The sequence below is a fragment of the Carassius carassius genome, chromosome 3 (assembly GCF_963082965.1).
Source record: "Carassius carassius chromosome 3, fCarCar2.1, whole genome shotgun sequence".
Taxonomy (NCBI): domain Eukaryota; kingdom Metazoa; phylum Chordata; class Actinopteri; order Cypriniformes; family Cyprinidae; genus Carassius; species Carassius carassius.
Genome location: NC_081757.1, coordinates 42,398,152 through 42,424,460, shown reverse-complemented (window position 1 = coordinate 42,424,460; position 26,309 = coordinate 42,398,152). Strand labels below are relative to the sequence as shown.

At 34.7% G+C, this 26,309-nt stretch overlaps 1 protein-coding gene across 4 annotated transcripts; it reads left to right on the top strand.

The window, feature by feature from the left end:
* On the top strand, nucleotides 1-26,309 carry cacnb2a (calcium channel, voltage-dependent, beta 2a). Of its 4 annotated transcripts, none has more exons than XM_059539130.1 (13): nucleotides 1-173; nucleotides 6,887-7,006; nucleotides 11,951-12,073; nucleotides 14,526-14,662; nucleotides 15,331-15,407; nucleotides 17,558-17,577; nucleotides 18,523-18,603; nucleotides 19,675-19,733; nucleotides 20,843-20,952; nucleotides 23,423-23,574; nucleotides 24,087-24,182; nucleotides 24,274-24,453; nucleotides 25,569-26,309. In XM_059539130.1, the coding sequence occupies exons 1-13, from the start codon at nucleotides 129-131 to the stop codon at nucleotides 26,058-26,060; spliced, it is 1,692 nt and encodes a 563-aa protein (XP_059395113.1). In that variant the 5' UTR covers nucleotides 1-128; the 3' UTR covers nucleotides 26,061-26,309. The 4 variants fall into 4 exon arrangements, with proteins under 4 accessions (XP_059395113.1, XP_059395096.1, XP_059395088.1 ...); XM_059539113.1 differs by lacking the exon at nucleotides 17,558-17,577 and adding an exon at nucleotides 17,214-17,347; XM_059539105.1 differs by lacking the exons at nucleotides 1-173; nucleotides 17,558-17,577 and adding exons at nucleotides 3,742-4,564; nucleotides 17,214-17,347.

Genomic DNA, 26,309 nt, shown 5'->3' with positions numbered 1-26,309 from the left:
ACTCAGCCCACAGGAGCGAGAGGAAACCGCTCTTCCCGCTCCCCCTTCTCTTACTGGGACTGTTTGTAGAGCAGCTGGGTGGAGTAGAGCTCTCTGTCTCACACACACACACACACACACACTCACAGATGTTCATAGACATGTACCTCTCAACCAGCGAGGAGTCTGATTTGGTGAGTCCCAAATATCTTAAGTTTTTTGTCATTCTTTGCTATGTTCGACATCCGTTTTCTGCTCTTTTAAACAACGCTGGGCTCCCTTCTGGAAGTTTCTAGGCTAGGATTTTGTGGGTGGGAAAAACACATTTCCTGAAAGTTTCCTGAACTTTTTTTTTTCTCCACAGTCTTGCATTGATGTGTGAGTGTGTTAGAGACTGTAAAAGTGTCTTCCCTACATATGAGATGTGTTTACACTGATTATGGAATAAACACAGCTTTTAAACATACAGAACTTTAGGTTTCTAAACTACTGTCTGCACGCTTTGGCATCATAAAACTCAAGGAATAATTAATGTAAATCCCATTAGGTTTCTGTAATGTCTAGATCACTTCTGTATTTTCTCTTTCTTTGTTAAGATTATATTAATGTGTAACAGACAAATGTGTATTCATACGTGTTTCCTCCTGGGTTCGTCATGAGGCTATAAATAAAAATACATTGCTGAAAGTTTTAGTTTTCAAGTTTAAAGGTTGTATTATTTATAGATTGTAAATTATTATCTGCTTGATTAGCAAAGTACTTTGATGGAAATATGATGCATCCACCTTTTTTATTATTATTATTTTTATTTAGTATGTGTTTTTCTAGACTGATGGACCCAAAGAAGTCTGGGTAAATATTTTTTTAAAATATCTCCAGGACAAATAGCTCTCTACAAAATAATAATAAAAAAATCTAAAGATAAATGAGAAAGAGAAAGACACAGATAACTTAAACAACTAATTACAACCTCTTAAATGCAAGCAAATCCCTTAAATAAATGACTAAAAATAAGAGCACATAGTCCTAGTATGTGAGCGTGCATGCAAATCTGTGTGATTTAGTCAATATGTGTAATTATCCATATTGATGTCTGGTGTTCTACTTCAAAATGACAGGGTGGAACAAGATCGAATGCATCAGAGTGAATTTGTGTGTTTGTGTGAGTGTGTTTTCATGATCTCTTTGACCTCTCAGAAAGAAAATCTGTGCTTAATAGCTTGAGGAGCACAGCTGTGACATGTTGACTCTATGTGACTGTGTATGTGTGTGTGTTTGTGATAAAGATAAAATAATACCAACATAGGATCATTGGGAAAATATGCCTCTACGTAGTTCTTGCGAAACTTAAAAAAATTACTGCAGTTTCCTGTTGAAGTGAACACTAGTGGCAGAATCCCTTTTCACATCTTATGATCACATGGGCAGATTACAATTTAACAAAATACTTATTTTTTCATGATATTGCACTATTACAATATTGTTTCATGACCTTAAATCACTATTGCCACGTATGATTTGTAAATGAACATATTTTGAAGTTTGCATCACATATCCAGGACCATATGTTTTGGCTTTTCTAGCATAAAGCATCTAGTAAACTTGCTCAGTAGTGCACCCGGTACAACATTGCACTTGAGTGCAAAAGGTAGTTCTGGTGCGTAGGTAGTTATAAATGTAATATAATAATGCAATATAAATATAATATAATAACAAGATGAATCACAGAAATCTGATTTATAACTAAGTGCTTATATAAGTGAAATCATAGAATAGAGAGAATGTGTTTGTTGTTTACAATTCACAAGAGTTGAACAGTTCCTGGGTAACCAAACAACTTAAGTGAAAGTGAAAGTGTCCGTGTCATACAGCCACAAGTATGGTGACCCATACTCAGAATTTGTGCTCTGCATTTTACCCATCCAAAGTGCACACACACAGCAGTGAGCACACACACACCCGGAGCAGTGGGCATCTATTTATGCTGCGGCGCCCGGGGAGCAGCTGGGGTTCGGTGCCTTGCTCAAGGAAACCTCAGTCGTGGTGTTGAGGGAGAGAGCACTGTACATTCACTCCCCGACCTACAATTACTGCAGACCGAGACTCAAACTCACAACCTTTGGATTACGAGTCTGAATCTCTAACCATAAGGCCACGACTACCCCTTTAAGAGTAACAGTACTTTAATAGAATATAATTAAGTGTGATTTGTGGTAGGAAAATGGTAGGAAATTTACAAAAGATCTTAATGAAACATGATCTTTACTTAATATCCTAATGATTTTAGGAATAAAAAAAATATTTATTGTCGGTAATTTTTACAAAAATAACAAATGCTACTTATGAAAAACCAGCCTTGGAAAAACAATGTGGTTTTGTGGTCCAAGGTCACATATATTAAATTCAAATGCAATATAAAATAAGAACATTGCTTCGTTGGTATATTAGTCAACACATCAATATAAGTGTACTTCTTTAAGGCAAATCAAAATATTATTAGAACATGATTTAAAATGAATTTAAGTAAAGTAAGCAACAGTGGTTCCCAAACTGTGGTATGTATACCACTAAACACATTTTATTTTATACCCCTTTTGAGTAAAACCTTTTAAATCTAGGACTCAGTGAAAGTCAAGTGATTTAAGAGGGGTATTTGGTGTGAGATGTTTGCAAACAACTGATGTAACATATTGCATATAACACAAAATCCCAAATATAACTAACAAAGTTAACATCACTATATATGTACATATAAGTACATTCATATATACACAGGTACATAACATTACACAAGTCAATGCCAAAATCTGAAATGCTAGAAACAACTGAGAGACTATTCTTCTCCTAACCTGAAAGTTAAAGCAGTCTAGAGATTGATATAATGTTTTAAGACGAAAGCTAAGTTTGTTGTTAAGAGCGTGTACATGAGCTTTGAATAAAAGATCAGTTTCTAGCCAAACACCAAGATATTTAAATTTTTTGGTTGGCTCTAGAGGAGAAGAATCCAGAAAATGCAGGTTAAGATTATTTCTATCTTTCTTCTGGAAAAGCATACAGTAAGATTTTGATTTATTCAGAAGGAGTTTATTAAATGACAGCCACTGCTGTACGGAATCAAAGTCATGTGTAAAGAATAATTTATGTCGGGAATATTTGGGTTGGAGCAATATATAATTGTATCATCTGCATAAAGATGAATGTCGCATCCTGAACAGTAGAGCGGCAAGTCATTGATAAAAATGGAAAATAACAAAGGCCCAAGCGAAGAACCCTGAGGTATGCCTTTATTTACACCTGACTGCCCCTGAAGGACACACACTGGTGGCGGTGATGAAAATATGAGTTAAACCAAAGAAGTGATGAACGGGAAAGGCCAATAGAATATAATTTATCCAGGAGCAGATAGTGATCAACTAAATCAAATGCTTTTGTAAGATCTAAAAAGATGGCACCAGTACACATATTGTTATCAAAACTAGAAAAAAATATCATTTGTAAATTTCAAAAGAGCAGTGGTAGTTGAGAAGTGCTTCCTGAAACCTGACTTTTTTTTATCTTACTTATATTGTATTTAATGCGAGTACAGTTTTTTTTAAATATACTTTCATGTGTACTATAAGAGCACATTCAAAACAAGGAAATTCTTTATTTTCACAAGAACACACATGCACATTTTACAGAAACAGATACACACACACACACACACACACACAAGTAAACGTGCAGTGGGATTAATCACAGAAGACGACACACAGATGGAGCCACTGTGAAGAGCAATGAAGAGCGTAGAGAGCGAGGAGGACAGGAGGGGGGGGAAGATAAGTGAATGCAAAACAGAGGACATACTGGAGAGAGACAGGAAGACTGTAGAGTGTACAGAAGCCTGGATGCCTGAGGAACACTATGGACATACAGAAGACAGAAAGGACAACGTGTAAAAAACGAATTGGCAGTTAGAGGTGCAGATCACTGCAGCAGAGGTGCTAGCGTCTTTTGCATCGGTGCGCCGGGCTCTAGTGAGCGGGGAAGGGCTCTTCATAGAGGAGCATGGCAGCCTGGTTAGCTGGTGTTGCTGCGGCGGGATGGATTGAGTCTAATTCATTATTCTAGAAGAAAACACACCTCCACTGTCTACACAGGCCACTGCATCATCCACTATGCGCAGGGATCGAGAGCAAGCACATGGAATTGCGTGCCATCGTCAACAACACAGCAGAACTCTACCTTCCCACAGCAGCAGCACATCTAGCATTGATAACATTAGCCCGGGCAACAGCCGAGATATTAGGTAGCACTTTATGTAGCTTAAATTGCAGTTTTAGTGAAAGCTAAACAAAAAAGCAGTGTCTGAATTTTTTTTTTTTTTCTTATAATTGCATTTTTGATACCAGTGGCTCTCAGGTTTGTGTATAATTTTTGCATATCATTTGGTAGATGGTGGGCAGTAGTTGTTGTTTGAGTTTACTGAAGTTTGTGGTTGGTATGGTGAGGAGAGCAGATGCTCTAACTGGATTGGCTGATGAAGGCCTCCTGGATACGACTGCTGAAACGAGCAACAGGGAACCAAGTCAAGAACAACATCGGTGTAAGAAACTACTATAACTCTTAATACACTATTTGCGTGTGCAAGTGAATGCAAAAGGATATGCTAGTATGTTGCTGATATTCTTAACTTTTGATTTAATCTTTATATGCTCTTGAATGATTAATATTAAACGCACATTTCACTTGTGACCTTGTTTTGATATTAGGTGACCGTGATTTCATGTAAACATCAACAATGTCTATCAAGTATGTTCAGGTTTAATTTCTAAATATTCTATTTTATAATCTCTCTATAGTCTATATGCAGGAAACTACATACAAAGATGCACACATTTTAGTGTATTTATGTCTTATTATTACTAAAAAGAAGTGCACTTAATTGTATTGAATGTGCACTTGTAGAACTTCAAATATAACTGTACTATAACTGTAATTGCAGATAATACAAACTATTGAAATAAAAGGTCACTTAAGTGACTTGACTGTTTCACACTTAAGTACACTTTTAAAGTTTAAAGTTGTGCTTTAAAGTACATTTTTAATCATTATGTTTTTTTATCCATTTGTCACGCTTTATAGAAGTACACTTGTTTTTATGTGTCGACTGACATACTAAAGCACATGTAAAGTATTTGATTAGAATTTTAACTGCAATGTGTTATTCAATGTTACATTTAATGTAAATATATCTTAAAAGGACCGAATTGCAACTTCATTATAACAAAACACAAATATATTTAAATATATGACATACAGGTTTCACAAGTCTTCCAAGAAAATTATATTCAGTTTGCACTTAAGTATATATATTTTATCTATATATATATATTTTTTTTTTCTTTTTTTTTTCTTTAAGTAACCATTTTTAAAGTATGTTAAAGAGTATTTTTTATGGGAAATTGTGAACAGTTGTAGTATTTTCTTTTTATCAACCCAAAAATGCAGTAATTAGGCTGTGTATCCAGACAATGTTTCAATTAAATTGAAATCCAATTTTAGTAGTAGAATGTCATGTATGTGCTGTAATTGGTCAGATGCTTGGAGTTGTTTTATATTGGACAGTCGATCCTTTTCCATCCCAACCAGTGACAGTGGTTTTGGACTAGACCAAAGTCCCTTTCATCTCATTTTTAAATCTAAATTCTTTGTTTATACGGACATCTATTTAACTAGGCATGTCACTCGTTTTGTATTGTTTCTTTTCGTCCATATTTTCTCTTTGTCTAAGGCTAGCCTACAAACGTTACACTTATTAGGCTTACTATACATATTTTTCTTGGTCATACTATACACATCGATAACGGAGATTCTTGGAATCAATCTCGACGTTTGGTGATTTGTCCATGTTTGTCTACATTTTCTTTAGCGTTTGTCCGTCGGTTCGTGTTTACTGGCAGATTACTTTTAAAGACAGATGATATGCAGTATTCCGGTTTTGTTTTACTATTATTCATTTCCGTTTCAATTAAATATACTTTATTATTTTCTAGGGTCATTGCTAAGTAGGGAGCATTCTATACGCTGCGGTGTAAGATCCTCAGAAATGATAGTGTGTACTCTGTAGGGGCAGCTGGAGCACTTCCCTTTCACTCCAATAGCACAAGGAAAATCCAAAATAACGTTTCTATTGGTTTACCAGAAGAGGAAAATATGTGAGAGACTGATTACGTTAGCCGTTGTGAGAAACACGCTACGCTTAGCACGCTAGTTCTCTGAAATAAAACGCCAAGTTAATTTAAAGGGACAGTCACCTAAAAATGAAAATGATCTTCATTTACTCACCCTCATCATTTCTTTTCAAACATTTCTTTCGTAAAATAGTTTGAAAAAGGTTTTTGTAGTGAATTTTTTTTTTTTTTTGTCTGTCATGCTTAACTTTGGCCTCAGTAAACACATAATTTGCTATTTATTACTTATTTGTAATAAGGTAGATGTTATGTTTAGGTATGGGCTGGATTAGGGGATCTAAAATATGGTCATGCAGAAAAAAGCATTAAGATGTGCTCTATAAGTACTAATAAACAGCTAGTAATGGCCATGTTAATAAGTAACTAGTTATTAGTGAGAAATTGTCCCCATGCAAATTTGTTTCCTTTTTTTCATACAATGCAAGTCAATAATAACCTAAACGAGTTACCTTTCTTCGAAATGATATATGAGAAACTATTCTGCCCTGAACAAATTACACAAACAACTTTAAAGTAGACTAGCTGTATATTTATCCTGAGCAAATTAGTAAATGTCATGGTTTTAAAATCAAGGAAGACAATCAACCATGTGTCATAATCCATGTAATTGATGAAATAAATGCACACACATAAACAATGTGTATATATAAAAAATGTCTCTGCTTTTTCCACAGGGTTCAGCGGACTCATACACCAGTCGGCCGTCTGACTCGGATGTGTCTCTGGAGGAAGATAAAGAGACATTACGCAGAGAAGCTGAGAGACAGGCTCTGGCTCAGCTCGAAAAGGCCACGGTATTGCTGCATGTTTTACTCAGTGTCTGATTAATTGGCAGTTTGACAACAAGGGCTTGTTTGAATCTGTTTTTCGGTCTAATAGTGTGTATCTGTTCAAAATAGCATAACTTCGTACTATATATAGCCTAGTATATAGGGCTCAGAAATACAGATTTCTGGCATGAAACTCTAGATGGCACAGTCCGATAGGTCTAACTCAATCTGACCTAATGACATCATTATCACATAACACAGCTGATTGGTTCTCTCCTGTATTGCTAGCCAATGAGCTCGCTGCTCAACATTCAAATATATGACTAGTGTTTGCCGTAGCAGTTGCAGCTTGCTTCAGAAACCCTCCACCTTCCCCAGCTCTACCTGTATAGATATGCTACGAGGTGATTTATGTATGCTATATGGGGGTTATTTCATGTTTGTTATATTTGCATCAGCAATATTTCTTACATGCTAACAGCAGCATGTTGTGGATGTGTTGGAAGTAGCAAGTCTTGGTCCTTGCTTTTCCACAGCAGCATCAGCGTAGCAGATCTATTCCGCCAAGACCAAATACATTAACATTGTCACGTAAATTACCATACTAATCCCTCCGAAAGTTGTCGTGACAGAACTTCTATTCTGACAGCAAAGGGACTTTTATTATGGCAGTGCAAAGAACGGCAGTTAAATTCTTTGATGTGAGTCTATGTTGCTTTTTATTTTGTCACTGTTATATTCATGTGTCATGTGTGTAGGCTATTTTGTTTAAGAAAATATAGTTTAGAGTGCTCACAAACTTGCTCTGTTGGTCAGTGTTTAGGCTACTTCTGTTTGATTCGCGTATAATAGGATTACAGAATCAAATCCTTTTTATTTTATAGACATTTTTATTATATAGATATATTCCATTATTATTATTATTTATCAAGTTCAGCTTTTTCATATTGATTCATTTCACAATTAATTATTTCTAATGTAGAAAATAGGCCTATATAAAATAAATTAATTAATTGCCTTTTTTGTGCAATTGTTATTGCTATTGCGATGCATGTTATTTAAATTCATCTTATTTAATATTTCAGAATCTGCATCAGCCATTCAAAAATGTATATGCATGTATACTGTGCACATTTTGTAAATTTTCTGTATGTATGTATGAATGCATTGAACCATATTTTTAAACATTAGCCAAAATATGCAGTATACAAACTGCATACTGCAAGGAATATATCCCTCAGTACAATGCAACTGACTTTCCATTTTCACTGTTACAAAATAATTTTTTACACAATTTTTGTAAAAGTTGTATCTAAAAATGGATAAAACCTGCTTTTTATTGAGGAACCAATACCATGAGGAACCAACAATGAGGTTGTGTGACAACAGTGTAGCATTTTATATAACCAGCTCCAGTTCGTCATGACTGGTTATAATCATAACTATGAAGTCTAGCAGGTGATTATCCTGTGACTGGTATGAATAGATTTCTAGTATTTTGGAGAATACAGTCTTTCTCATGAGACTGTTATTCTTGCTTTATAAATCATGCACTGAATTACTAAAATAGAAGACACAGCACCTTCAGGGTTTGTCAGGACATTGAGTGTGATCTTATTTTAATGCTTAATTTATAGCTGAATGCTTTTAAACACTTTCTTTGAGGCAAACCAAAGCTGTTTGGAGGTGATATATGAAATCTCCCCCCGTAAGTCTTTCCAATCTATTTTTATTCTTCTATTTAATCCTGTTTTTGTCACATTTTCCTTCACCTCTAGGGGTGATAGCTATTTTTAGAGGTTTGACATCAATCAGATTTTATAATTTATTTATTGAATGCTCACATAAATATTGATAACAAAGCCAGATGGCCTGCAATATTCTTCACTGACCATGTTTCTAGAAATATCCACAACTATTCTCTCTTCTCTCTCTCTCTCTCTCTCTCTCTCTCTCTCTCTCACACACACACACACACATACACACACACACACACACACACACAAACACACACCCACTGCAATTGTTACCTTAAAGAGTTATTTCTGCCTGATTTAGCATATAAGATATAGTTTTGTTGGTATAAATGTATTTATATTATAGCTTGGTTCAGTAAAACCAGTTAGTTTACCATTTTTAAGTTACCACGTTTTGCATGTTAAACCACTCTTGGAAGAGCCTTAAAGGAATAGTTCACCAAAAATTGAAAACTAGGCTGCATGATTACATCGTCCACTGAACATCATACAAAGAAATGCTCCAAAACAGCACAATATATTTAAAATCTTCATAAACCACCCTACAAAAATGTATTTGGAGGCATAAAAATAAAAAACAAATGAAACATAATAAACATTAGAGCTCTAAAATTGATTTGGACAGCATGAAGTAAAAACAAAAGTTTGGAAAAGAATGGAATAATGAAGCTGAAAATTCAGCTTTGATTACAGAAATAAATTACATTTTAAAATATATATCAATAGAAAGCAGTTCTTTTAAATTCTAATAATATTTCCACAATATTAATGTTATTACTGTATTTTTAATCAAATAAATGAAGACTCTGTGAGCACAAAAGACAAAATAAATATGTAAATAATTACATGCTTTTGATTGTACATAATGAAAAAATGTTCAGTTTTGCTTTCCTAGGAATGAAATAATTTCACTCAACCAAAAACAACCTGAATCTGTGTTAAGATTTAGCATAAACACTCTCAAGTAAAGCCAGCAAGCTGTCAGATGTGTGTGTTTCTGGTGAATGTGAATGAAACTGTAAATGCTAATCAGTCTGAACAGATATTTACACAAAAGGTCACAATCACTCTGTCTGATCAATACTGCATGTCAAATGGAAAGTGGTGTTACATAAGAGATAGACAGTGGCTGTGAAAGCCAAACAAGGGGTTCAAAGCTGCACAATATATATAAAAAAATGTAAAGCTATAATAAATGTTGCATTTTATTACAACAATATAGTGCATAATATAGTTTTGCATATCTTTTTATTTTAATAGAGCATATAAAGATGACGAGTGAGATAAAGAAAGGAAAGATAAAGCAGCATTGTCTTGACAGATCATGGAGAGTCAGGTTTGCGTGTGATCAACGCATCATCCCCATTACCTTTACAGGACACTGTGTCCTCTGTTTGACACACCCATAATTCATTGCGTGTGCTGCCCATCCTGTGGAAGTGATTTGCATACTGATTTTGCCCTTGTGTGTCAAACACTCATGTTCCTATTTATTATTATTTTTATTATTATTCCTGAAAACACTGAAAAATTTGTAGATAATAATTTACTCTTAATGATTTACTACGTTTTTTCCATAGAACACAAAATTACATTTTTTTTTATCAGAAAATACTGTCAACCAAAAGACAAAAATACCATGTTTTTAGGAATGAAAGTTTGTATAAAATCAGGTAAATGATGAACAAAACCCTTTAGAATATAAATAGAAATAAAACTGCTAAGTTTGGTCTATGTTAGTGCTGCTGCAGAGAAAACAGCCTGAAAAAATATGTTAAATATGTTAAATTTAAATTTTATATGTAAAATATGTTAGTTTACCCAAAAATGAAAATTATGTCATTAATAACTCACCCTCATGTCGTTCCAAACCCGTGAGATCTCCGTTCATCTTGGGAACACAGTTTAAGATATTTTAGATTTAGTCTGAGAGCTCTCAGTCCCTCCATTGAAGCTGTGTGTACGGTCTACTGTCCATGTCCAGAAAGGTAAGAAAAACATCATCAAAGTAGTCCATGTGACATCAGAGGGTCAGTTAGAATATTTTGAATATTTTTTGGTCCAAAAATAGCAAAAACTACGACTTTATTCATCATTGTCTTGTCTTCCATGTCTGTTGTGAGAGAGTTCAAAACAAAGCAGTTTGTGATATCCAGTTCGCGAACGAATCATTCGATGTAACCGAATCTTTTTGAACCAGTTCACCAAATCAAACTGAATCGTTTTAAACAGTTCGCATCTCCAATACGCATTAATCCACAAATGACTTAAGCTGTTAACTTTTTTAATGTGGCTGACACTCCCTCTGAGTTCAAACAAACCAATATCCCGGAGTAATTCATTTACTCAAACAGTACACTGACTGAACTGCTGTGAAGAGAGAACTGAAGATGAACATCGAGCCGAGCCAGATAATGAACGAAAGATTGACTCGTTCACGAGTCAAGAACCAGTTGCAAAGGTTCTCGGATCACCAGTACTTCTTTTGGACAGTTCAATTCAATAAACCTGTTGAAGAAAACGGTTCACTGGTTCTTTTGTGATCGGCGTAATGGCGTCATTGGCGATGATTGCCCTTGATTCAAGCCTTCGGTTTACCCGCGCTCATAACATTAGCACAGAATCAGTTCAGAATCAATCACCAAAAGAATCAGTTCAGTTCAGACGCTCTTAAACTGTGTTCCGAAGATGAACGGAGGTCTTACGGGTTTGGAACGACATGAGGGTGAGTTTTTAATTACATAATTTTCATTTTTGGGTGAACTAACCCTTTAAGTAATTGAAATCCACAGACACAAATGTATAATATGCAATACTTGAAAGTGTATTTTGGATGTTTTCTTTCACTAGTCATGAAAAAAATCAGATTTATTATTATTATTATTTTTTTTTGTAGTGTCTTGCATTGAATGTCAAGAAATCAACATAAAAGTTAGAGCTTGTAAATCTACTAAACACAAACAATGATTTTGTCAGATTTTTTAGTTTTAGTTTTATTACAATTTTGTAATAATTTAATTATCCTGCTGTTCCAAACCTGTATGGCTATCTTCTTCCTCCTGCAGAACACAAAATAAGAAAAACAACTTTATGTATTTTTCAAAATATCTTCTTGATTTGAAATGCTTTGAAATTAGTTGTTGTTGACATCTTTCTCTCCTGCTATTTGTTAATATTTCATTCTGAACTCACTCTTTGTTCTTCTACACAGTCTAAACCAGTGGCGTTTGCAGTACGTACTAATGTTGGCTACAGTGCTTCTCTTGAAGACGACGTTCCTGTGCCTGGAATGGGAATCTCATTTGAGGCTAAAGATTTCCTTCATGTTAAAGAAGTATGTACTTAAACATGTATCCATATCCACATTCACACGTATGCAGATGAAAATGAAGAAGAAATGATTATAAAAGTTGAGTAAAGTGTTTTTAAAGACCTGAGCAAATAAAATAAATACTGTATTTCGCTCACAACAAACACTACACACTTAAAATTCATCATGCATTACAGCTTCTTTAACTAAACGGACTTGCACACATATATAGCAAGGCCTTGAATTACAGTTTATGGCAGAAAGTATATCTGCAAATTTAAAAATAACCAAGACCATAGGCGGAAATCGCGGGGGGGTCGGGGGGGTCCGGACCCCCCCCCCCCATCAGAGGGTTGTCCCCCCCTAAAATATAATTGAAATATGTGTATTGTAAATAATATAATGATATATAGTTAAACTAATTGTGTAAGTAGTAAAACAATACAAATGCAAACGGAGCAACAACAAAAAAAGTTTTAAATCTCGATTTCCCCCTGCTTTGCCTCACAGTGCTTTGGTCCAGTGCCTGCTCCCCGTTTACCTCACCACCACACACACACGCACACACACACACACACACACACAGTCCGGTCCGGTCCGGTGCGAGAAAACAACGTGTTTCAGTTGTTGTGAAACTCCATAAGTCAAGCTTATTTTATTCACATTAAACAGCGGATAACGTGATTATTTTCTCTTTAATATAGATGATGGTGAGTCATTAATAAATCGTGTCCAAAAAATATAATTGTGTACCAATTTACTTGTCATCGATGTAGTCTGCGCTGTTAGCGATTATAACGTTTACCCTTGTTTTATACAGGCGTTTACCTAGCTTGTTTAATAACCTCTTACACACACCCATAGTGTACGCATATACAAGTCTTGTACGTTAGATTAGATTAGTGCGGGTGCGCATTTAGATTTTCCCGCATTCACTATGATTTAGTCAGTTTCAGTGGTGGCTCCAAATTGTGAGGTGAAAATGAGGAAGATTTAATGTTAATAAAATTCACTATTCATTTCAGTTCATGTCTCAGAATGTATATAATTTTGTTTGTAATTTCACACTTGTAATACCATTACATGAAAGCTCCGCTTTTCTATCGCAAGTGTGCCGAATCTGCTGATGTTATTACAACCGCTAAGTGAAAGAGAAGGGGAGGGGGAGGCCAGGGGAACCAATCAGCATCGTGTGTTCTCTTTCAGCGCTGAGGAGTGCTGAGAAAAGTAACATCATAGAGGAGGCTAGCCTCCCTTTATCAACCAACCATCATAGAGACATAAATTACGTGCTATTAGTTTGAACCTGTTTTTATACAGTATATGGTTTGAACGTCTTCCGAAGCGGCTGGGCTGATAATTTACCAACTATTTATAATGAGTAGCGATATTGAATATATTTTCTTTACGGTTTCTGACTAAAAGCTGCCAACAAGCCATTTTAAAGTGGTTAAGCAAATAATAATAATAACAATCGGCAGGGATCCCCAGACCAATACAATTAGTTTAACTCCTCTATATTAAAATCCACGAGCCGCCACTGGTCGGTTTATTTCATTTAATATAGTTGATCTAATATAACATCATACTAAGAGTGCAGTTGTTCTCCAGATATTAGCATAACAAATGTGATTTAGATTTTTATAAAAATTGAATAAACAAAAAGTTAATATTAAGTGCAGTTTAGGCACCATATTGCCTGTTTTAGCTCTATTTCACCAACGAAAAAAGTTGAAAACTAAGCTACAGCAGTAACAGCACTAATTGTGTCTTTGAGAAACACAATGAGGAGGTGTTTCCTAACTGAGTGAATTGAACAAATCAGTCATTGACGTAATAAATTATTACGTTTCCCCCCTCTCTTTCATGTCTATACTGATCTCACTATACAGTTGTGTGAGGGTGTATGTCTAAGAGTGTGTATGCCTTCATTTTGCTAGGCATGGCAAATGTTTTTATATATGCATGTTTTAATTATAACTGTGAAGCAACAACATTGCTATTAAATGTGCTATATAAATAAATAAAAGTTGAAGTTAAGTTCAAATTCCATTGTATTTTGGTGGCTTGATTGTGTAAACAACTTCAAAAACATTGCAAAAAAAAAAAATGTTTTGAAGAATGTTTTGGTCAATTTAGTCAGCTTTTTCATTGAACCAGAAAGACACTTTGAGAAGAAGGATAATGGAACGGTCTCCATGCAATAGTAAGGCTTTCCTCTTTGTACACATATCCTTAAGTACAATTTTGCCTGTTTTATCGGTGTCCTCTTCAAAACTTGCTTGTGAGAAATGTTATGTTTATTGTCCCCCCCAACATTTAGATGAGATTTTCGCCCCTGACCAAGACTGATTTTTTCAGTTACAGTTTTCCACTTTGCAAACAATAATAAAGCTTTGCTTTGTAAGGTTCTGTGGGAATGGTATTTTAATGAATAAATATGCACCATGGATGACTTCTGTGTGTTTAATGACAGAAATTTAATAATGACTGGTGGATTGGTCGCTTGGTGAAAGAAGGGTGTGACATCGGTTTCATCCCAAGTCCAGTGAAACTTGAAAGCATTCGCATCCTCCAGGAGCTACGTGCAAAACAAGGGAAATTTTACTCAAGGTATATGTTCCACTAACACACAACACATCGTTTTTCACTAAACTAAATATTACAGAAAAAAACAGAGCTTTAATTTGGCCACTTTTAACAAAACTAGGCTGTTTCCCAAAAGCATCCCTTCTGAAAAGAAGTGTGCTTAATTCAGTTAATTGAATTGAATTAATCGTGTTGAATGTGTGCTTGTAGTGTATTTCAAATCTTAAAAGAGTATATTTCAAAATCTCTACTTGCACATAAAAATTTTAATCCAGTTAAAGGCCACTTAAGTGAAGACACTTTCATGACTGTTTCTAAAAACTTAAGCACACTTTTAAAAAGTGCAGTTTGCAAAGTGTAATTTGTAATGTCAAATCAAAAGTTTATTGTAAATTTGGAGACAAATAATAATACAATTACATATAAAGATGCAGTTAGGTCCTACTTAAAAAAGCACTCTAAAATTCATTTAATTGTCATTAGCATGCAATTAAGAGTTAAATCATTACTTTTTAGTTCACACTTATTCTTTAAAGTATATGATTTCCATACTCTTTAAAAGTACTTTTTTTTCACAGGGGATCTAAAGCCTAAGTAGATTGTAGAGACGATTGGTGCCAATGTTTTCTACAATGTGCTTAGGCTTACAATGCTTTTTGTTAAGGACTTTATGTTGTTCTTTTGTTTTACAGTAAACTAGGGGCAAACTCTTTATCCAGTTTAGGAGACATTGTTTCTAACTCACGTAAATCAACCCCTCCATCCTCAGGTATGTTATCGACATTGGGTGTCACTTTAGAACTCAACAATACCTTTTATTTACATTATTCAGCACATCAAACAACTTTTATTGTGAAATACTTGGTTAATATTATATTGCAGTTTTCAACACATTGTGAATGTGGGGAATGTGAATGTGATTCACTTTGGGAATTTTATACTTTAAGACAGACATTTTCATGACTGTTAAAGGGTTAGGTCACCCAAAAATTAAAATTAGCCCATAAATTACTCTCCTTGAAGTAAGGGTGACCCCAAATAGTCCCAATAAGTTAATGTGCAGCCTATTATGAAAAAGCTGTAAGAATCTGATGGATCTTAATGGATGAGCTTTTAATTAAACTTCTCATGGACCGATGCAGTGCAACACCCGCTGAGTGGCATCAAAGCAACTTGAAAGATCAAAGACATTTTTAAATATAAAAATAAAATAAATATATTTTTAAAATAACTCATATGAAATATGATTTGTATGAATGAAGAAAGTCACATACACCTGGGATGACTTCAGGGTGAGTAATTTTATGGCTTAATTTTCATTTTTGGCTGAACTAACCCTTTAAGTACTGTTTTAAAAAGTGTGCTTTGTAATATTGTCAATTTTAACGTTTTATTAGTCTATTATCATGCTTTAAAGAAGTACACTTTAGTGTGGTAGAAGAACATTGTAGTGTGTTATTTGATGTTACCAAAATATATTTTAAATGTATGAACTTACAAGTTCATCATTACAAATGTGCAATTACAAATAGATTCAAATACATTCATACATATTCTGAAAAAATGTTATTAATTAAATATTGAATGTGCACTTGTAGTGCACTCAAAATCTCAAAAAGTATATTTTGATAACCTGTACAGATAATATAATAGTAATGAAATAAAAGGCCACTTAAGTAACTTAAAGTAAGAAACTTCCATAACTAATTTTCTAAACAATTAAATACTTTTTTAAATAGTGACCTTGTTTTTTAACATTTTTGGTTACATTTTATTTTAAGGTGTCTTTGTTACAGTGTGATTCTACATTTAAGTTCTGAGTAATATTAATTAACTACATGTACTTACCATATGGTTTTAGGGTTAGGATAAGGGTTTGGCTTCGGATTACTTGCATGTAATTATGCATAATTTGTTTTTATTATAATATGTAACAATATAATATAATTATATTATGTAACAAGGACACCTTAAAATAAAATGTTAACAAAATTTTACTTTTAAGTTTGTTCTAATGATAATTCTAATAATAATTAACACACTAAAACACATGTAAAGGACTTTATTATAATTTTAACGGTGTTGTGTTATTTGTTAATGCATTTAAATGTATTAAATTGCAACTTAATTAAAATATATTTAAATACATACGTTTCAATAGGAATGACATGAAAGTATATTTTAGTTTACCATAAATGCTTGTCTGTACACTCAGCAGCACTTAACCATATTTCTTAGACAATAGAAGTAATCATTTCCAACTTAAGTGAATCAAAAAAGCTTTAGTTTATCTAATTGAATTAAATATTAACTTAAACTGAACTAGTTTTATTTAATTGCAATTAATATGCAATCAAGTGTTTAAAACAATTACATTCAGTCCATACATAAGAAATTAAGCATTCTTTTAAGTATGTTACTCCTTTTTGACAAGGCAATGTTTTTACTGAAATGCCGTGAGCTTCAATTGTCTCATCAATTATTATCATGCATTGTCTATCTTTACATTGTGTATGAATTCCCCGTGTGTTTTGCTGAGGCTCATATGTGCGTGTGTGTATATATGTGTGCGTAGCTGTGGACATAGACGCTGCAGGGTTAGATCCAGAGGAGAGTGACCCTCCTCTCCATCAGCGTTCACCCAAAGCCAGCCCAAATACAGTAATACCCCCTTTAGCCCGTGAGAAGCGAATGCCTTTCTTTAAGAAGGTAAAGCATGCCGATGGACGCTCCCTCGCTCTGAATCTGTCCCGTCACAGCAGCATCACGCAGAGCCTGTGTCGCTTGTCTTTGTCTGATGCAAGCTTCCTCCACTCACCCTTTCCCTTCTCTCCCGTCTTGTCTTTGTTCCTCTCTATCCCAATCTTTCACTCTCCCTTTGCCTTTTCTTTTTGCCTGTTTCCTTCTTCCTTATCTCAGCCAATCAGAGGCAGAAGTCGGTAAGTCTGGCCTCACAGAGAGCCGCGTGTCAATGGATCATTCCTGTTATGCAGTACTTAAAGAGTTTATTAATTATAGCTTATTGTTATTTACACAACGACGGGAAAATTAACAAATTGGAATCTACTCACTGACCGATTTACATGATAGTTTTATCTGAAGATAATGTTGATACACTGAATATATACTAGTAAAAGTGTGGAATTACTTTTTCTTTATGTTTTTGAAAGAAGTCACTTCTTCTCAAGGAGGCTGCAGTAGTATTGTGAAATATTATTACAATTTAAAAGAAATGCTTTTCAATATATCCTAGACATGAGGGAGGCATAAAATGTACAACATAGTAGGAATGATTGCATGACACTACTTAGTAACCACTTCACTGTGTTGGTCTCTCTTCTGACATTTCTGTTATATAGCTTCAGATTTGCATTTGTTTGCGTGTGCATGTTTAACCAATAATTTTATTGTCTGTGCAATTACATAGAAAATTGCATAAATACTGATTTTCTAATTTGCTTAACACAGCACTGTTCCAAAAGCTTGATATTAATTAATCATTTCACTAAAGCCCGAAGTATGTATGAAACACCCAATCTATGTAAACTGTTGTTTTTGTTTTTAAGTTGGGTGTCAAACTTGATTTGAACTCAGGCAAAACAAATGCATTATTCAACTACAGAAATGCATTCAAGATTGTCCTTAATCTGCAGTCTACTTTTTAAATGTAACTTCAATCTGAAATCATTAACAATACAGCAATGTAAAAACTGGACATTCTGAGCCTGCTGATATTAAATTTGACACTTGCAGTCTAGATCTTGATATGCATTAGTATTTTCAAACAACACCTCTCTTTTCTCTGTGTTCAGTGTGTGTTCAGTGTTTGTGTTCTGTGCGCACACTGAAGAGGTTAATGCTGTGTGTTTTGTGCTGCTCTACAGACAGAGCATGTTCCTCCGTATGACGTGGTGCCGTCGATGAGACCCGTGGTGCTGGTGGGACCGTCGCTCAAGGGCTACGAGGTCAGCATAGAGAAGATACTAAAGGGTTAATCCACCCCTCATGCTGTCTTTGTTTTGTGGAGATGTTTGGTAAAATGTTCAAGCTGCTCGATTCCATACCGTCAAGGACTAAAAATGACAAAACATGGCAAACATTGCATTACGTTGCACTGAAAATAAACTACTTAAAACAAATTACTTTGAAGCAATTATCATTCAGAAATCACTTGTAAATTTAACAAATAATTACAAAGAAACAAGATTGAATTCAACTGGAAATTCTGAAGTAAAAAAAACTTTTATTTCTTGTAAAATGTACTCCAATACTGTAACTTCGAAGTTAACAAATCCACAAATGTTTTTTGTACTAAGTAAAAGAATATATATATATATGGATGGATGGATAGACAGATTTAAGGTTTTTTATAAGTTAAACATCTGTATATTAAGGTGCAAAAATAATATTATAAATAAAACTATGATTTAAATTGAGCTCACACATCCAAAAAAAAAAAAATACATTTAAATATAAGTAGATGCATTTAAAGATTTGTATAATTTGAATAACGTGCAAATTATTATTATGTACGTTATTTTTATTCTGTGCAATTTTGAGTTTATGTCGTTAGTGTTTGAATTTGTTGCACAGATTATTCTTGATCAAATATGATGCGGAGAACAAAATAACAGCGACTAGAGGAGCTGGGGGAAAGAAAACAAAACTTTATCTTTCTAGGAGGAACAGACAAGAACTTAAGCTGTTTTTCTCTGAAAATTACTCCATACAGTTTGAAAAGAGACACCTGGATATTTTTCTAAATATCTAACTTGTTTATAACTTCTGAAGAACTAAGGACAAACTCTGACTGGCAAAAAGATTTAGAGTAAACTATTCCTTTAAATGCCATAAATCATTCATTTTAATACATTTACAGCATTTGAGTGCTTATATTTTGACTAAACATTTTCCAAGTCTAACATGATTCCTTATTACTTCACAATTACACTTAAATTGTAAAGCATTTACTGTAGATTTACATTGAAAACATGGTGAAAAAACCCTGACATGATTCTTTCTGTGTGTGTAAACAGGTAACAGATATGATGCAGAAAGCGCTGTTTGACTTTCTGAAGCACCGTTTTGAGGGGAGGTGAGTCTTTAAGCGGTTCTCTTCCTCCTCGAGCCTCCGTTGGGATCGTTTATATATTTGTGTGTGTGTGTGTCACGTGAGTGTATGATGTTTCTTTAAATAGTCACATCTCATTGCCTTAATTGGCCATGCTGGTCCACAAGCACACAGCCGGGTCTCATGCCTGCAGCTTCCCTTGACTGCCGTTTCCCGAACACAACTGCGCAGGATTTGCAGTTATAACAGTTAAAATTATACATATCTTTTCGGTATTTTACAAAATTAAACTCCTTGCCAAATTCATATGTGCTTTAAAAGACGTTTTTCATGTGTGTTACGTCACGTACAATGGATGTGTAGATGCTATTTCCATGTTTTCTTATAGTATCTCCTAGTCATTTACAAGAAAAATAATGGACTGCTTAGAGAGAAGGGATGTGTGCACTTGTAACGGATTAGTCAGAAAACATGGTCAGATTTTATATTTGACGGCATTATGTACAGTACACTTCCGGTTAAGTGTAAGATTGTTTTTAATGTCTCTTCTGCTCCCGAAGGCTGCATGTATTTGACCAAAAATACAGTGAATATTATTAAATATTATTATAATTAAAAAAAGATGGTTTCTATGTGAATATATGTTAAACTGTAATTTATTTCTGTGATGCGCAGCTGTATTTTCAGCATCATTCCTCCAGTCTTCAGTGTCACATGGTCTTCAGAAATCAGTATAATATGCAGATTTGCTGCTCCAGAAACATTTCTGATTAATATCGACGTTGAAAACAGTTGTGCTGCCCAATGTTTTTTATGGAAACTGTTATTTATTTTATTTTTCAGGATTTTTTAATGAGTAGAACATTCAAAAGAACAGCTTTTATTTAAAAAGAGAAATCTTTTGTAGCATTATCAACATCTTTACTGGCAATAATTTTACTTGAATGGTAATGCATCATGTTTCCAGAAAAAATCTGAAGCAGCACAACTGTTTTCATTAAACAGAAAAAAATAAATTTCCCATTTAATACGATATTATGCACATACATGTGCATTGTAACTACATTTAAAGAGCTTGCATTGAATTAACATGCGTGGTTCCACTGTGTGCTCTCTTGTTTTGTGTAATTCAGGATCTCGATCACTCGGGTGGCTGCTGATATTTCTCTGGCCAAGCGCTCTGTGCTCAACAACCCCAGTAAACATGCCATCATCGAGCGCTCGAACACACGCTCCAACTTAGGCAAGTGAACGTGCTTGACGGTTCAGTGTGAATGACTAAAAAAGGAAATCTTATCTAAAATGATGAGATTTAGTAAATAGGTTTTTTGCATTCTTGCTTACAGTTGTATTCTCTTATTATTGAATATATAAACACATATAAACTCTCACATAGGGATGGGCAGTATTTTATATTTAAATATATTTCATCTTAGTAATTTTTGTAGTTTCAAAATACAACCTCTTTTACAACCAAACCTCTTTATTAGACTGCTGATTTCCTGCATCAACAAGTATACAAAAATACTAAAAACAAAAATTACTAAGATCGAATGTATTTAAATACAAAATACATTGGACTTTTCCAAAGGTTTAAAATACATGTATATGAAATACTGCCCATCCCTGCTCTCACATAATAAAATATATCTGTCATAGTATGTTTTCAAATCTGGAAATGATTTTAAACAGCGCTGAGAAATGTTATTAATATCATACAAATATCACAAATATGAGCATTTCACCAATGTATTTTATTTCAGCATTTTGTTCATTTAGATTATTTTTCTGACCGACAACCGAAGCTCAATATTCGGTCGTTAACCAGTAAGATTAGAATAAAAATTGTTCAGGGCTTTATTGCATCATGCACCTGCAGTGGAGAAAAGCAGAAATTAAATCTACAAGCGTGGCTTGACATTTCAGCTATTCCTCATCAAATTACACTGCAGTCGACCAAACATAAAAGTTACGCTGTTTATTTTAAAAGGTCCACTGTGAAATCAGCGTACAGTGCCCATCAAACATTTTTACGCTTTTGAAGGGTTTTACGTGAATGTTAATGAATGTTATATCTACAAGTCTACTAGTCTAGCAAACAAATGTTACAAATATGGCAAAAATGGAAACATCTGCATAAGACAGGCTCATGAGCCTGTTTCAGCTTTGCTTGACATTTTTGTGCTGTTTATAATAAATGCTACGAGCTTATAGTGTATATATATATTCGTAAAGGTTTCCTTATATTAACTGGATAATTAAATATAGATAAAACAACGGATGTAATTGTTTGCAGTTACAAGGTTAACAGGTGTTCTCTTTCATGAGATTACTTCCTCGTCTTGGCTGGGTTTTGTTTCTCCGTGTTGTAAACTCTAGGGGTGAGGCTTCTGAACCGGGGTGTTTTTAGGGGCTTTATGTTCAAACGACAATCCTTTTCAGCCTCCACATTTATCAATATACAATCATTCGTACGATGAGATGGTGGCATATCACACGTGAACTCTGTCTTAAGTTTCTACGTTAGATTGATAAACGAGGCCCAATAAGTTTGCGTTTGCTTTTACCACATTATTATATACTGCGTATCATTATGCTTATTATGAAATTCAATGCAGACAAAATACTACACTAAAATACATCATGAATTAGTGGTTTCAATCAATATAACAGCTCAGTCACTTATCGTTCTTCACTGCGCATAGAAAAGGTCAATTTGCCTGGTAAAAATAAAATAGAAATGTAATAAAGATTTACAAGAGTATTGTTACAATGAATTTCACTTTAAGCAAAGAAAAAAACATTAATTTCAATATGTCACTGTATTGTTTTTGTTTAGTATATGGTTAGGAATGATTACTGGACTTTAGTTTTTCAACAAATGTACTAAAGTGTTTATTAAAGGGAGGACAGTTCACCCAAAGATGAACACTGTGTCACTAATCGCTCACCCTCGTGTCGTTCCAAACCTGTAAGACTTTCGTCATCTTCAGAACACAAATTAAGATATTTTTGATGAAATCTGAGAGCTCTCTGACCCTCCCATAGACAGAAATGTAATTACCACAATCAAGGTTCAGAAACCTAACAAGGACATTGTTAAAATAGTTTATGTGAAATCAGTGGTTCATCTGTAATTTTACCAAGCTACGAGAATGCTTTTTGTGTGCAAAGAAAAATTAAAATAACTTTATTCAACAATTCTTCTACTCCAAATCACATTAAAATTATGGTTGAACCACTGATGGACTATTTTATTGATGTCCTTTACTACATTTCTGGGCTTATGAATGATTCAGCTACATTCAATTACATACATGTCTAAGGAAAGTCAGAAAGCTCTTGGATTTCATCAGAAACATCTGACTTGAAGGTGAGTATCTAATGACAGAATTTTAACTTGGGTGAACTATCCCTTTAACGAAATCAGGGAAATTGAAATGATTGAATTATTATTATTTTCTAAACCGAATCAGAACGAGAACCAGAATAGTTCTGACTCCTCATGATTCCCTTCCATAATTGTGTGGCTTTAAAGATGTTCCAGTTTTGTTGAATTCCTTACATTGCATGTTACTTCACATTATTCTTTCTGAATTGTAATGTTAGCTTAATTGGTTAAAGTGTTTTGGTTCTCTGTTATTCTAAGTATTACTCTCAGACTGTGGTGCGTGTGTGTGTGTGTGTGTGTGTGTGTGTGTGTGTGTTTATAGCCGAGGTTCAGAGTGAGATCGAGAGGATCTTTGAACTGGCTCACACGCTGCAGCTGGTGGTTCTTGACGCCGACACGATAAACCACCCGACTCAACTGGGAAAAACATCTCTTGCTCCAATTATTGTCTACATCAAGATCACCTCTCCAAAGGTACACACACATATACTTTAAAAGAGTATACTTAGTCATATACTTGCCATGTCCTACTCGTTTCGCTTCGATGGCTTCTTCGCTTCTTTAATACATTAGCTCATCCATGAACAGGATTTCTGCCGGAGTCCCATCATGGCGTCATCTAACTATTTTTTTGTTTGTTTTGAATGTGCGCCCTCTAGCGGCGAAAACCCACATATTGTAGCTATAATTGCATGTTAATGACAATTCAAATAAATCAACTTTTAATTTGACTTTACAAAGTGCCCTTTTTAAAAGTGTATTTAGGTGTGTTGAGAAACACTTGTAGCCTTGTATTTCATTAACACTGTTATCTGCAAGTATTCTTTTTACATTCTTATAAGATTTGAAGTACACTACAAGTGCATACATAATGCGATTAAGCAAGCATACTTCTTCACAATGGATCCTCTATCAGACTGTCTTTCTGTTGTTCAACACTGATATTTTGCTGGGATATTGTAAACTCTGGTTTGTCAATCCTTTAGGTTTTGCAGCGGTTAATAAAGTCTAGAGGAAAGTCTCAGGCAAAACATCTCAATGTTCAGATGGTGGCAGCAGACAAACTTGCCCAGTGCCCTTCAGTGAGTTAAACCCATCACCCGTTCTCTCTCTCACTCTCTGCTCTCTAACAGTTCATTTCCCTCCTCACACGCTTGTTTGTTCTCTATCCAGGGGCTTTTCGACATCATTCTTGATGAGAATCAGCTGGAAGATGCCTGTGAGCACATGGCTGATTATCTGGAGGCCTACTGGAAATCCACTCATCCTCCCAGCGTCCCGCAGACAAACCCTCTGCTGGAGAAACTCACCACCGTCGCCTGCAAGGACTCACTGACTAATCCACAACCAAAGGTGCCTATGAGACTTCAGCCTGCACTTACATTAGCAAACTGAGAAAGCTATAGTAAATGTAATCAATCATTGCTGCTAGCATGCTAAGATAAGTTTTGCCCTCACATACAGAAAGCATAGGTGTCCAGTTACAATACTACAGGACGTCCTAACAAAGACTTGAATAAGGAAGTGCAGTAGTGTACTTCAAATCTAACAAATATTTTAAAAACTATACTCGCAGATAACATAATAGTCATAAAAAGCCATTTAAGACAGTTTCATGACTATTTCTTAATTTACTACATAAGTGGGTAGAAAAAGAAAAAAAAAATCACATTTCCATTTAATTGCAATTATTACAAATAATAATAATGCAGGCCTTTATTGCAATCATCTGAAAGAAGATAGTCATATAGACCTAGGATGGATCAAGGGTAAGAAGTAATGGGCTAATTTTTATTTTTTTGGTGAACTATCCCTTTAACATTGGAGAGTAATAGTAGATCTATGGAAACTTGCTCGATTTATAACTTGCGATTTTTACTTTTCTGACACAGTTGCGAGTAATAAAGTCAGAGCTGTTAGATATGAACTAACTTTATTCAATTCTAAGGAAAAAGCCCAGAATTGTAAGTTTAAATCACACAAACCCGGGAGAAAGGTCAAAATTAAGAAAAGTAAGAATTGAGAGTTTTCTTGAGAGAAAATCCTGAGAGAATTGAGAGTTTATAATGCACAGTTCCAAGAAAAATGTCAGAATTGTGAGAAAAAAAACTGCACTGAGATGTTTACTTTGATTTCTTACACACAGTTTATTACAAAACAATAACAATCTTTTTGGTAAAACTTTACAGTAAGGTTCCATTTGATAACATAAGAACATTTTTAATTGCGAGGGGAAAGTAAAAATGTATAGTTTATCTCTAAATTCCTAGAAAAAAGTCAGAATTGTGAGGAAAAAAGTCATGGTTACTATAAAAGTTATGCATTGAGATGTTTACTTCGATTTTCTTACAAAACAATAAACAATCTTTTCTGTGAAACTTTACAGTAAGCTTCCATTAGTTGTCCACATTTAGTTTGTGTCTGCAAATCCACATAACTGCATTATTCCACACGTGTTGCTAAATCAGGGCAGAGCGGGTGAGCAGACAGCAGAGAGACCAGCGGACGACAGGACAGGCTTTTATGAAGAATACCATCATCATCATCATCATCATCACTACCAAACTCAGAAGCAAGGAAGTTTGGAAGACGACAACGCTGAGGAGCGAGATGCTACAGCTAACCACGACCAACAACCGAGTGAATGGAGAAGCGGCCACAAACACCACAGTCATCTTCATCATCATCACCGCCATCACAGTCGCACCACGAGGACGCTTTCCAAACAAGAGACGTCAGAGTCCATGTATCCAGAGCCTCTCGCGGGACAAACACAGGAAGAGGAACCGCCAAACCATCACCATCATCACCACCGGGGTGACAGAGAGAAGGAATACGACCACAATGAGAGGAACGGACGGCAAAGAGGAAAGCAGAGGTCACAACGAGACCCTCATCACGAGCGGGACAGGAAACAGGGAGAGGAGGAACGGGCGAGAGAGCATTACATAGAGCAGTGACACACAAACACACCGACCTCAATCTCATGTGTTCTTACAGGCCAATGACACGTGTATCCATACAGGACTTTTCCAAGTGTGGACACATTCAATAAAGACAATTATATATGATTTAACATGGCATTGATGATGAAATTCTCTTTAAAGATTGTAGAATTTTGTGTATTTATTTTTAGTTCTGTTTTTTAATTGATTTGCATTCCTGGTCTTATTGAACACATCATAGACGCATGTTAACCCAAAGGAGAA